Source organism: Ptychodera flava, chromosome 3 (genome assembly GCF_041260155.1).
Source record: "Ptychodera flava strain L36383 chromosome 3, AS_Pfla_20210202, whole genome shotgun sequence".
Lineage (NCBI taxonomy): Eukaryota > Metazoa > Hemichordata > Enteropneusta > Ptychoderidae > Ptychodera > Ptychodera flava.
In genome coordinates, this window is record NC_091930.1 from 20,367,944 (window position 1) to 20,381,809 (window position 13,866).

The window sequence follows — 13,866 nt, forward strand, 5'->3', positions numbered from 1 at the left end:
CCACTTCATGCATTCTGGAACAACTTGATAATTCTTGGGAAAAAAATGTACATGACGACGATAAAAAAATCTCATTTTTAAATTTAAGGCTGACATGGCTTCACTTCGAAAAAAAATATTTAGAGGATTTAAAAGGGGTATTCTAAGCATTTCACGCTTTCACGGACCTGAATTGTGTACAAAAAGTACAATTTTATTTCGTGCATTTAGGAACACGCTTTGGTACCCGTTTCCTGAGTGTCACCAGCAAACTACTACGATACCGCGCCATCGGTATTGCTGTCACCGCCAAAGCTACCGTTATACTATGAAACCACAATACATCCTTTGTAGCACATAACTGATTCAGTGTGTTTGGTTTATGACATGAACGGTCTCTCGGACTCATGACCGGGCGAGTCTAACGGTCTGGTCGAGTCTAGATCTTCGCGTTGTGGGGCGCACGTCGCCGCGCAAAACTAAGCTACTAGACATAGTCGAGTACAGTTTGGCTATAATACCCTTGTGCCAAGACGAAACCCTAAAACTTGTTTGGACGTATGTAAAGTGAAATTTGCTGAGTGGACAAAAAAGATAATGACAATGAATGAGACAATAGGTCGAAAGATGGAACGGTTATCAAACAATCGACAGAACAATTAAGGATATCGAGGATACATGGCTTGCTCACTTGCGTATAAGAGTGTAATCTTGTATCTGACTTTCGTTGACATTTAAAATGTTAAACGCTTTTATTCTTTGTCAATAATTTGTGAACAGGTCTGGAGACTAAAATTTCTGCATCAGTTTTCCATTTGGTATTAGCCTGCGCCTATCACACCTGAACAGTGGCTGTGTATAGTAAGCAACTGTATCGCTCTATGCATCTAACTTGACTTAATCCCCAGGATTGCGATGTTACTTCCAATATATGCGTATCTGAAAGTGCGTGTCAATGATACATGGGTTATTTTTATAACCTAGGCAATCCCACTTGAAGGACAGATCTTGCCTGATGTAGGTTACGTTAGAAATAGCCAAGACCCACTGAAAGTGTGTTCGTGTTACGAAGTCAAACGCACGCCTGAGCAACAAGGTTGTGAATGAAGGTAGGGACAAGATGTCGGTCTTTCAAAAAAATGCATCGGTATTTCACGGCGCGCAACGAACCTTTGTCGCTCTGGCAACCGGGGTGACGACCTCGAAAGTAAACAAGGTTGACGCTGACATGAATCTTAAACCTTTGATATATCAAGATGATGTCGTAGCAACGGTCGTGCGTTGCACACAATCGGCTGATTTATAGACGCCGTTCAAAGCTAATGTAAACATCCGGGGCCCATCTGATTGATTTGCAAGCGACAATTTTATTTGTGTTTACACGGTCCTCCTTTTGTGGCGGGACCGTGGTGTTTTACAAGTGCCCGTAAAGTGACGTCAGAGTGTTGGGCGACATCTATTGTGTCTTTAATCATATGGATAAGATCCACTTTATGTAGTGAAAATTATCGGCCACGCCATAGGATAAAATAACATAGAATTTTGGAAGTCAATTTTCTTCGAAAATTATGTACTATACCGCTGACGCCAAACGAGCGTAATATTATATGAAAATTGTGACGGTTTCAAGTTAAAACACTGAACAAAGCCGATCTTTCAATTCAAACACTTGTATTCTTATCTACAGACAGCTTGCTATGGACCACATCATGACCAATGGTTGGTTGGTCGCTATACTCTTATCAGGAATAAAGTTACCAAATTATTAAGAATGAGTTATCTTGGCTAATACTGTGCTACAAGATATACAACCAACATAAATGTCTTTTTCTTCTGAGACTCCTGAAGGTCCGTTACATTATCTTTTCTTATTAAACAATTAAAAAAATTGCACCCGAATTGCTCTCCGGGATTGTAATTTGAAAGTGAAAAAATGTATTTTTTGTACATTATCACCATGACAACAGACATTCAAGGAACGAATATATACATTTTACATCGAACACGATTGGAACTAATTTGGGATAATTGGATGGTGAAGTAATGTCGATTTAATCTACAAATGTTATCTCATCTGCTTTTCTTCTTATATTACGTACTTGTTTTTATGAGTAATTTGCGATATTGCAACATTCAGCTATATGACACCTAACACTTTTGAGAAATTTGCAAACTATGAAAATCCAATTATCCCAAATTAGTTCCTATCGTGTTATCGTAGCTACTGTGCTTAAGGTAGTATGCGCCTCGAAAGTGAAAGACAAAAACTTTTGCTCAAACTTTCCTCAATGAAACTTTCAACCAATCTCTTACCAAGTCAACAATAAAAATCAGGGGCCATTGTGCAAAGTTTGGAACTAGCGAAACAAATTGCCCAATATTTGCGATATTTGAAATTCAAAATGGCCGCAATTCTTGTGTAAACTCTGTGAGGGAAATATTAAATTTTGGATTTTCAAAAAACTAAATCGGCGAAGAAAGTTTTTCTTTTTCCAAAGCTTTAAAATAAGCCTTAGAAAGGGTAGATCAGAAAAGAATTGTAGAAATTTGAGAGTCCAAATATCTGTCCCCGAGGCGCGTTCTACCTTAAGGTAGAACGCACCTCGGGGACAGACATTCGGACTCTCAAACTTTTACAGTTCTCTTCTGATATACCACATGTGGGGGTTCATTTTAAAGCTCTTGGTGAAAGAAAACTTTTCACCGGCTTAGTTTTTTGAAATTCGAAAATTTTTATTTTTCTCCATAGAGTTAACACAGGGATGGCGGCCATTTTGAATTTCTAATATCGGTAAATCTTGGGTTATTTGTTTCTCTAGTATCAAAATTTGCACGGTGACCCCCTATTTTTATTCTTGATTTTGAAAGAGAATGATTGAAAGATTCCTTGAGGAAAGTTAGAGCAAAAGTTTTAGTCTCTCACTTTCGAGATGCATATTACCTTAACTGAGAAATTATGTGAAACACCCAAATGGAGAAAAAAATTACATAATATTATCATGTAATATAATCACATAAATTTTGCTCAGAACCTCACTGTATCCGTAAAGTTATTTTGTAATAGCATCTACATCAACAAGGTGAGTGTGGCGATAGCCATGGCAACGAGTGCTTGAAAGGGAACGCTCTTAAGCGTAGCTGTGTTTGTTAGATACTTGGCGGGCGGAATAAGTCCGGAGTTACAGATGATGCCATGTTCGTCCGGACCGTTGTCACAGCAATAAGAACACCTCGTGCCGCGTTTGGCTGTGTAGTAGCCGACGTAAGCAGCTTCCTCGTCGTCTGTCACCATCTTCGGGCAAACGTCACTGGACACGTAGGATTTGCAAGCATCTGAAGATGTACACCTACAGAATGAGAGAGAGAGAGAGAGAGAGAGAGAGAGAGAGAGAGAGAGAGAGAGAGAGAGAGCGAGAGAGAGAGAGAGAGAGAGAGAGAGAGAGAGAGAGAGAGAGAGAGAGCGACAGACAGGCAGCCAGACAGATAGACAGACGGACAGAAATAGAGAAAGAGAACATAAGCAAGAAAAGTGACACACAGACATAGGCAAATAAAATATGAGATGCACGGACATCTTAAAGATCTGGCATGATTCCCATAATGTACGCTGGCAGCTCATGAAATACATTGCATCAATCTTACTAGGCTTGGAGAATTCCTTATTACCCACTCGTTGCCTTTCAGTAAAAATTCTCTGCAATATTTGACGAAGGCCTTTCGCCGGAAACTTGTTTCAGTGAAAGTAACGAGGAGACAGCAAGATATTGAACGTAGAGGGCAGCCTACCCCTTGGTCACCCTCGGCATGCCTTCCTCGTCGAAGACGTAAACTGTCTGACACAGGGGCTGATCTGAAGGGCAGGAGACGATTGAACAGTGGTCGTCGAAGAGTTTAACGAGTCCAAGTCTGTCAAAGAAGTCAACGATCTGGAAGGACTCGCAATCGTAGCAGCCTGGAAAGAATCCAAAGATTTGATAAAATAGATTATCCGTATTTAAAGGCGACACAAAAAAGCAAGCACACCAGGTGCCGCAACTGGTAGATTTCATCAGTTTCGCAAAATCATCACTAAACATGTTTTGAAGGCTGATATACCGATTTTACTTTTTTTGACCTTGACCTAAAATTTAATGGGGAAATTAGAGCTGTTCGTAACTGTTCGTACACTGCCCTCCCACTTGCATACACGGGAAAAATGCCCTCCCGCTGAATTTTGACACCCACTGCCCTCCAGTATCTATGGGTGCCCGCTCCCCACTCCCCACAACAATTCAAGCTCCCCACTGCCCTCTCCCCACTACTGACATTCCCATTGCCCACTTAATGTCCTTTAGGCAATCAAAGACATATAGCGCAAAACCTTGAAAGCAGCTAGTACTGTACCTCAGAACATTGCGCCCTCTAAGTAGGCGCTATATCTCCCCACAAGTTCTATCAAGCACGACTTTCCCCTCCCTCTCCGTATTTTCCGTTACCCACTGTCAAACATTTTCTCCCCGCCACTGAAAAAATGAAATTTCTTCCCCGCCCACACTAAATACTGACTTTTCTCCCCACCCGCTGATTAGTTTGAAATTTGCCCGCCCGCTGAAAAATTGCGCACGAACACCTTTTTGCACGAACAGCTTACTTGGCGGCACCTGCAGGTTGACGTAAGCTTTCAAACTTCGACTTGCAAGTGAGTCAAAGACATATTGAATCTCTATAGATAAACAATATTCGTGAAGATGCTGCAAAAGGAGAGGCACCGTGGGGCAGTGGTCAGGGTATCGTAAGGTGGTGACGTCGAGACCCGGTAGGTCCAAAGTAACAGAGGATGGTGAATTCAGACTCTAGCATGGTGTTGTTCCCTTGAGCAAGCCATACTCCCAATTTATCCATTGGGTTGGGCCCATGGGTACCTAGGCAGTATGTATGTATGTATGTATGTATGTATGTATGTATGTATGTATGTATGTATGTATGTATGTATGTATGTATGTATGTATGTATGTATGTATGTATGTATGTATGTATGTATGTATGTATGTATGTATGTATGTATGTATGTATGTATGTATGTATGTATGTATGTATGTATGTATGTATGTATGTATGTATGTATGTATGTATGTATGTATGTAGTATGTATGTATGTATGTATGTATGTATGTATGTATGTATGTATGTATGTATGTATGTATGTATGTATGTATGTATGTATGTATGTATGTATGTATGTATGTATGTATGTATGTATGTATGTATGTATGTATGTATGTATGTGTGTATGTGTGTGTATGTATGTATGCATGTGTATGTATGTATGTATGTATGCATGCATGCATGCATGCATGCATGCATGCATGTATGTATGTATGTATGTATGTATGTATGTATGTATGTATGTATGTATGTATGTATGTATGTATGTATGTATGTATGTATGTATGTATGTATGTATGTATGTATGTATGTATGTATGTATGTATGTATGTATGTATGTATGTATGTATGTATGTATGTATGTATGTATGTATCTATCTATCTATCTATCTATCTATCTATCTATCTATCTATCTATCTATCATCTATCTATCTATCTATCTATCTATCTATCTATCTATCGATAATTGCGATTATGTATCTGTTTCCTACTATTTTTACAGCAGTCGTCTTCTTCATACTCTACTGTTTCTTCTTTGCTACGGGATTTTCCCTTGGATGAAGATTTTTTCGCTGGCACCATAACTTCATCGTCGTCTGTAACCTCCATGGCGTTACTTCCGACAAATTCTTCTTCGTCGTCTTCTTCGTCGCTTGCCTCTCTCCGCTGCCGGACGTCATCGTCTCCCAGGGCCCTGGCAGAATCGTCGCAGGATTTGGATTTGCAGGATTTCTTGCTGCTTTTACAACTCTTTTTACTTTTACTGCCGCTGCAGTCATCGCCGCACACACGAGAGCGTGTACGCCTACAATTGCGGCACGGGCTCCATGCACTCCAAGGGCCACAGCCATCTGAATGGGAGATTAAGAAAGAAGAAACGGAATTCGAATGACGGATTATATATATCATATCACGCCTGAACGTACATAGGTACTCAGTGGGATACGTTCACAAATGTATGCATTCAGGCATGTATGCACGTACGTAAAGACTGACGCACGTACTTTGGATGAGTTAGATGTAATTCAAACTTTATTCATTACAGAGACACCAGGATCCTGAGATATAAACTCTCAGCCAATCACAGACATTTTGTTTCATCCGATCAGAGTTCGGTATGTTCCCGCTCAAATAACTTTGCTATTTTTCCTGGTGTTTTTCCAACGTTCCTTATCACGATGTAGGATAGGGACTTGCCGCTTTTTAGTTTAGAGGTTGCTGATGCTTCATAGCATGGCTGGAAAGCCTTGCTACTCTGGTGTTACTTGTTATTGTTGTTGGATTCGAATTGTAATAAACCAGCTTTAGTTTTTACATTGAACCCAATCACTCCCTTCTGTTTCGACGTCAGTTTAACTCGAACCCCACCACCAGAGTATTCTCATCGTCATTTTACTCCCCCACAGGTGCATCCATCCCTCCATCCCTCCATCCATCCATCCACCCATCCATCCATCCACCCATCCACCCACCCGGGACCCATCCACCCATGTATGCATGCATGCATGCATGCGTCCATCCATCCACACGTGCATGTAACAAGACAGATTTCAGAGACGCGTCAATAACATAAGAGCGACAGTGGTGACATCGACAAACAGCGCCACTGAGCCAGAAAAGTAGGAGAAATGTAAGGAATTGTCGATGGATGGGATGCATTTAATTGCGAGGTTCAAAGTTCACTGGGGTGGCAGACGATTGCTGAAAGTAAAACGAATAGATAGGGACAGAGAATCGGTGACTGAGGAGCGAAAGAATTACAATTACAGTGATCCTGATGAACCATAGATCCTGAGTTAACCCTTTGAGTGCTGTAATTGTTTCCATCAAAATTTTAGTGCAACATTTTTTCGAATTTTTATGATTTTTTCTGTAATATTTTGATAATTTTGGACCAAATGGACATAATATTTCATTTGCTAAAGTTTGTTATCAAAATCTTGACAAAAATCTGAAAAATATGGACTGGAGTATATATTCTAAAGGAGACAAAATTGACTTTAGCGCTCCAAAGAGTTAAATACTGACCGTACAGTTCGTGATATCGTTCGACTCCTTCGTTACATAGTTCACCGTTACAGCAATATCGACACTTGCTCTTCACCAGGCCATAGTCGCAGAGGGCGTCGTTTCTGTTTTCGTACTTGAGACAGTCCTATGAATCGAAAGCAAATGGTTGCAGATGAAACTTCTAGCTCGGTACAAACATATGCCTTATTTAAGACCAAACTATACTGTAACGACATAGGAGTAGAAAAGTATGAAAAATTTTGAAATCGTTTCTGTTTAGCAAGAGAACTACATGTATCCAGAAGGACTCGGTTCTGTTAGTTGTGAATCATCTTCGCTTGGCAAGGTTCCTTGTCCGGGCAGCTGGATGCTTCCACTTATTGGGAAGTAACGGACCCGTGCGAGCGGACGATTGCAGTAAATATGAAAACTCTCTCTCTCTCTCTCTCTCTCTCTCTCTCTCTCTCTCTCTCTCTCTCTCTCTCTCTCTCTCTCTCTCTCTCTCTCTCTCTCTCTCTCTCTCTCTCTCTCTCTCTCTCTCTCTCTCTCTCTCTCTCTCTCTCTCTCTCTCTCTCTCTCTCTCTCTCCTTTAAAACTTGATCTAAATAAACACAGGAATGTTTTACATATATAAAGTACGATCTCTTTGCTATTTACCTTGGCTTTCTTGCATTCCTTGCTGATTTTCACCTGGCGGTCTTTCTCTTGATAAACAGTCATACAGTAACGCTGAGAATAAGTAACACAAATTATCTGTATTAAACAGTTTAATTACCTTATATGGACCCACCTGAGAAATATTGACCAATCAGAGATGGTTCACGTGATATGACGTCACTCAACAAGTTGTATTCAAATACAATTATTTAAAATCGGTATTATTGTACACCATCGCGTCAATCAAAATGAAATTTATTATCAGTATCTATAATTAACTACTCCGTGTATCCAATTATTTCATTTTCTTGAAAAATATAGATGTTCGCCGAGAACAAAAAAACAGATAGTCTTTGCGACCGAGACTCCTGCGGCGTATTCTCCAGTATGTATGCCTGCCTAAGTTTAATGTTTTACATCTTGAAACTCGTCACGTCTTGTCGTTCTGGTCAGTCTTCCAGTGTCCGCTAGCCTGCCGTCTGTGCTATTGGTTTTCACCTATCTATGTCTGTCTAATACTCACTCCACTCGAACACTGACTCTTGTCCACGTCCCTTCTACAGTTCAGGTTACTGGTTTGGTATTTGCATTCGTAACACTTATCCACGGCGTCCTCCACACTGCTGCTCTTGCCAGAAACAACTTCAGAAGAAACAGAATCAAAGGTCACGTGTCAGATTGAGATGTTGACTTCAAGGCAAGGGACAACAAAATGACAACATGATGTTCAATAATCGTGTGATAGTTGAGAGAGAGAGAGAGAGAGAGAGAGAGAGAGAGAGAGAGAGAGAGAGAGAGAGAGAGAGAGAGAGAGAGAGAGAGAGAGAGAGAGAGAGAGAGAGAGAGAGAGGAGGGGAAACATATAGCACACCGTATAAGTGAAACACACTGAGGGCAGTTTGACAATTCATCATCCAGGGTACATCGCTGAGTTATTTGGAGAAACAAAACTCAATAATACAAGTAAGCCACACACTTGTTGGTACTTGAGAAACTTCGCGTTCAACGTACCCCGTCGTAGCAATACTATGGAAACATCTCATTCAAGGTCCTGCAGGTGGTAAATTCATCTTTTCATGATTTGCCAAACAAGTGTTTTCATTAGGGGCCAGGCGGCCGGCAAAATTGGCATAACAGGATTTTCGACGGCTGGAGGGTTAGGAGAAACATTGTTGGCCTTGCATGGAAATTATCGATTGATTGGGATCGGCCAAACCCACGTGACTGTAGTGTCCAGTCCTCCAGCAATTATTCTTACGTCGTGTCTGAAAGCTAGCCGGCCCTTTGAGCGACGATACCAAATGATGCATTTATCTTGATCTACAATTTTTATGGGCGTGATTTTGACAAACTGTTTGAAAGACGTTTGTTTTTGTCACAGTGACTATTTGTACCGAAGAATAACGAAACGATGCGTAGACCACTACGCGTTGAAGCCAAAGCGAGGTATGCCAATGAAGGGGGTAGGGGTTACCTGTGATTTCTCGGTAGGATGATCAATCGTCTCAATCTAAATTCCGTATTGAACAAAACTTGACTTTTTTTTTGAAGATTTGATTATGATATGTACTTGAAATATCGGTTGGAAAAAAATACAGTCAAAACGGCCATTTTCCCCTTTGTAATTACATGTAAGTGCATCAAAATTGGTTATTTTTTTCACAATAATCCTGAAGCACGTAGAACACCCCTGCCCATACGCTCACCCGCCGGGACTTTCAAGCCAAATTGTTCGCCGCCTACCGTAGTATAATGTACATTTTCCGCCTGGAAAACATTCTATTGAAACCCGCTGCAAATCGGTGGAAACTTTTTCGCCAACAACGTATTGGAATTTGCAAATCATAAAACATCCCCCCTGACATTACGTCAGAGATGCAATACTCTTCATGGTGCAGGCGAATTGGACAAAAACAATTACCGAATATGGGGAAAGAAAATTATTGCAGCACGCTTAGTTATCAAACTGTCAGCTGTGCGCAATCCCTGACCTCCGTTCCGGCGTCATGTGCCTGGCCTACCAGCGTAAGCTTAAAATAGGTGGATAGAGTGGGGGCGTGTGTTTTCCCACAGAATATTACGAGCAATATTCTAGTAGGAGCTATGATTAATAAATGTTTTGTACCGGTGTTATTTTTTTCATTATACAAGCCTTACCTCTGTCGTGTGCGCCTATTACTTTACTCCCGCTATCTCTGTATTGTATTTCTAAGACAAAAGTCCAAATCTGTTCATTGCCCTCCCTAATCCCCTCCATTAATTTATTCTACCGATCATCAACGTCGGGGCTTATCGCCCTGACCAAATAACCCGTCAGCAGTTCATAAGGTAAAAGACGGGGAAGGAGTTATTTGGCGATAAGCCCCCCGCCCCCGAATTGATAAAGGGGGTTAGGGAGGGAGATATAAACTGTCTTCCTCTTGAAACCAGTTTATATCCCTTGGATTCGTACCGTTGAATTTCAGGCCAGAGTGTCAAAATTCACTACGTTTTGATTTTTCATTTTGGTTTTGTTTGGCACATACTGCGCTTGTAAAGCAAAGTAATACAAACACTGCAAATATAACATCAAACAGGTAAAAGGCCTTGTTTATTGACCATATTCGCTCAACCGAAAATGTCCAATAGAAGGTTGCTGTGCATGTTGCCAGACCACAGTCCAATATCGTGTTGCTGGTATTCACAAGATATTCCACTTCAAGTTGTCAGGCTATAATTTTAAAAAGTAGGTCTGAGACGTCCGTAGTCTAATGTGCTCCACCCTAAATAAATTTCTGCTATTATAGCAGCTTGTCGGTAAAATTATCTTACAAAAGACATAACTTTGGGGGAAGAGTTATTGACATGGATAAGCGTCTTCGAAAAACGGTTTCAATTGCCTTAAGGTAGTATGCGACTCGAAAATGAAAGACTCTGCGCAACCGTTCTCTTTCAAAATCAAAAATAAAAATCGGGGGTCACCGTGCAAATTTTGGTGCTAAAGAAACAAATAACATATTTTAAATTCAAAATTGCCGCTATCCCTGTGTGCTAACTCTATGGAGAAAATAAGATTTTCGATTTCCGAAAATCTAAGCAGGTAAAATTTTTTTTGCACCACGAGCTTTAAAATGAGTTCCCAAAAGAGTTAAATCAGAATAGAATTGTAAAAGTTTGAGAGTTCGAATATCTGTCCCCAAGGTGCGTTCTACTGTGTACGCCACATTGCCATTTAGTTTTTACGAGACGTTATAAGTGCTTTAATACCTCCCAATAAATCTCCAAGAAATACTTCAAGCTGTAGTAGGCGACTGATGAGATTTTCATACCACCTGTAGCTGGCGAACCCATATGTGGGTCAATACGGTTTCCATAGACACGAAAAACAAATACACCAGTAAATATATACACGGTCCGAGTAGAGAATGGACGGCATGATGGCCATGCAAGCTCGGTGTAGCCTGGGCAATCACTTAGAATAGGCATAAATGAGCGAAACATACACTATCTTCAATGAGTTCAAAGACAATGATTTCACCTAGTCTTGAAAATGAATGATGGGAAGATAAAAAATGAATCGACATGTGAACATGTAGTTCACATGTAGTTTAGAAAATGAGTTGCAGATAGAGCAAAACGCAGGAACTATCAATTCCTCTGCTATTGCTGACTTCAACTTTACCGGACATCGCTGCGCAGCCAGCGCAGTTCAAAATTACAAGTTGCTTTCACTGCGATAGAGCAAAAATTCGCTCGTTCAGTGTGTGAGTTTACGTACCAAATACAAGCCACGGTGTCAATAAAAATGAAACATGTTCTGAATTCTTGGAGTGAAATCCAGATAAGTATAATGAGTTTGCCATGCCTTACCACCATTGAGCTCTTCCAAAATTTGTGCAATCCCACCCGATTCGAGAAGCCGCGTACCCATTTTGTAGTCAATGTCATATTTTGGACATACAGTTTCGGTAATACAGTGTTAGAAATTTTCGCATGTTCGTTGTTATTACGTTGAAGGGAACTTTCAATCACCCCCTTTCATATTTGAAATAAATAATGCAATTATTCTTACGATTATAAGACCACAAAGGCTATCTTTAACTATATTTCTCTACAGGAGTGATGTCCACAGAGCGTAGAACTGTATGAGATTGTAGGATTTTGAGCGCTTCCAACTTTAACATCGAGGTGCCTTTTGCCATGGATAGAAGATTAGTAAAGTAATTTAGGCCTTGTTGAAATCCTTGTATATGATGAACATTTTCGTCACTGCATTTACCATCAAAGTCACCATAGGTCTACAATCGTCAAGTTCACTGTCAATGGGAACTACCTGTTGAAAATGTCGCTAGGAGGCAAACGACAAACACGCAGACGATTCTCCTGTCCATGTTTAGTCGTAACGGTTGTTTCTCTGCCAACTGCAGTCTCCAAACTCGACTAAGACTACAAACACTACGTACCAGTCTCGCACACTCCCCGCGATTGTTGGCGATGGCTTCAAAGTGGCATAATCTAATAAAAGACCCTTATATCTAAGAAGCTGTCAAGATCTCCACCGACAATATAACAAACACTTTGTAAACATTCCCGGGTCTCTTGACAGTTAAGTTTCTGCTCAATGATTTAAAGGATTTTTAGGATTTATATAAATTACACAATAAATAAATATGCTTTTGAAAAGACGTTTGACATACTTATATAGTTTGTTTATTTATTTACAAGGTAATCTATTTCACGACAAACAAATATGGATTAAAAGCTCATGCCAGTCTGCTCTTACGACGCTTTTAAACTTGTAGTGTCGTAATATTGACAAGGAGATAATAAATAAGTCCTACACACTAAAGCAAAGAATTTTGATCTTACAACTCATGAAAGCCATTCAATTCAATACTCTTAGTAATTACTACTACACCAGAATTCATGAAAATGCTGGAACAGCCGTAACATCGAAAGTAAAAAACCTCCACCAACAATATAACAAACACTTTGCGAATATTGTGCGTCTCTTGACGAACGTGAGATAGCTCAATTTCTGTCTATCTGACAGAAATTGAGCTATCTCACGTTCTGTCAGATAGCTCCATTTCTGTCAGATAGCTCAATTTCTGTCAGATAGCTCAATTTCTGTCAGGCCCAATTGTTTAAACTGCCAATGAAGCTCTTCGTGCAAAAAGTTGCGTTTGCAAGTAGTTCGTTGACCGGAGGGCATTTGTCTCGTTATATCAGTGGGCAAGAGAGAGGGCTTGCAGCTCTATAATGTCAGTGCGCGGGAACATTTTTGTGTGTGAAGTCATCATGATGAACCTTAAAGATAAAACACTTTTGTGGGGAAGGACAAAGTCATGTATTGGTGAGAGAGCAGTGGGGAACTTTCGTGGGAAGAGGGCGGGTTTTTTGGGGGGAGAGGGCATTTGAGAGTTTCGCTTGTGGGGAGGTAAGAGGCTAAAATTGTTGGTAGGAGAGGCGTTTTTCAAATCGTGATGGAGGCAGTTTGGAACAGCTTTCACTTTCCGCTCGAAAACTGTTTTGCCCCAAAATTCTTATAAATGCTCTATTTACACTTAACCACGTTTCTATTCCTTAAAAGCGATGAAAACTCATAGGTTACAATTTATTGATATAGGCTGGTTGGCTGGCACTGAAGACTGGGTCACCGACAAACAAACATGTAACATATGCGTAATAGATCGATTCTTACAGTTTTCAGTCACTGGATGGATCAGTTCTAAGGTATGCCATAAAAGAGAACATACCGGTACTTCTCTAACATAATAAATCACTGGTGAAAATATTGAACCGAAATGTAGTCTTGCTTTGCCGACATGATTTCAAGACAAATAAAATAGCCATCATGTCGGATCATCGTAGGATATGATCATCGTCAGAAACTGTAGTTACTATGGTCCTACCACGCATACAATGATCGTACTCTACCATGTTTTCGTGTCTCTATCAATGTGTATATTTCAATTTTGCCACGGACAAACAAGAAGGCATACACGTTACATACATACACTGATACACACATACACACGTATACATACATGTATGCTTGAATGCAAGGAAGCATACATACATACATACATACA

At 40.3% G+C, this 13,866-nt stretch overlaps 1 protein-coding gene across 1 annotated transcript; it reads right to left on the reverse strand.

The window, feature by feature from the left end:
* Positions 1-3,584: 3,584 nt before the first annotated feature.
* LOC139125290 (uncharacterized) lies at positions 3,585-12,466 on the reverse strand. Its single transcript, XM_070691392.1, has 6 exons — positions 12,105-12,466; positions 8,316-8,434; positions 7,793-7,864; positions 7,154-7,280; positions 5,617-5,976; positions 3,585-3,931 (listed from the first exon to the last, which is right to left on the reverse strand). Exons 1-6 carry the CDS (start codon positions 12,160-12,162, stop codon positions 3,762-3,764), a joined length of 906 nt encoding a protein of 301 aa, XP_070547493.1. The 5' UTR covers positions 12,163-12,466; the 3' UTR covers positions 3,585-3,761.
* Between the last annotated feature and the right edge of the window lie 1,400 nt (positions 12,467-13,866).

Bases quoted from the DNA above. Each gene is read 5' to 3' on its own strand.
- LOC139125290 (XM_070691392.1), bottom strand. From the start codon at position 12,162: ATGGACAGGAGAATCGTCTGCGTGTTTGTCGTTTGCCTCCTAGCGACA. The intron at 8,435-12,104 runs GTAGTTCCCATT...TTTCTTCTGAAG, and splicing joins CCTAGCGACATTTTCAACAG to TTGTTTCTGGCAAGAGCAGC. The intron at 7,865-8,315 runs GTGAGTATTAGA...ACTTATTCTCAG, and splicing joins AGAGTCAGTGTTCGAGTGGA to CGTTACTGTATGACTGTTTA.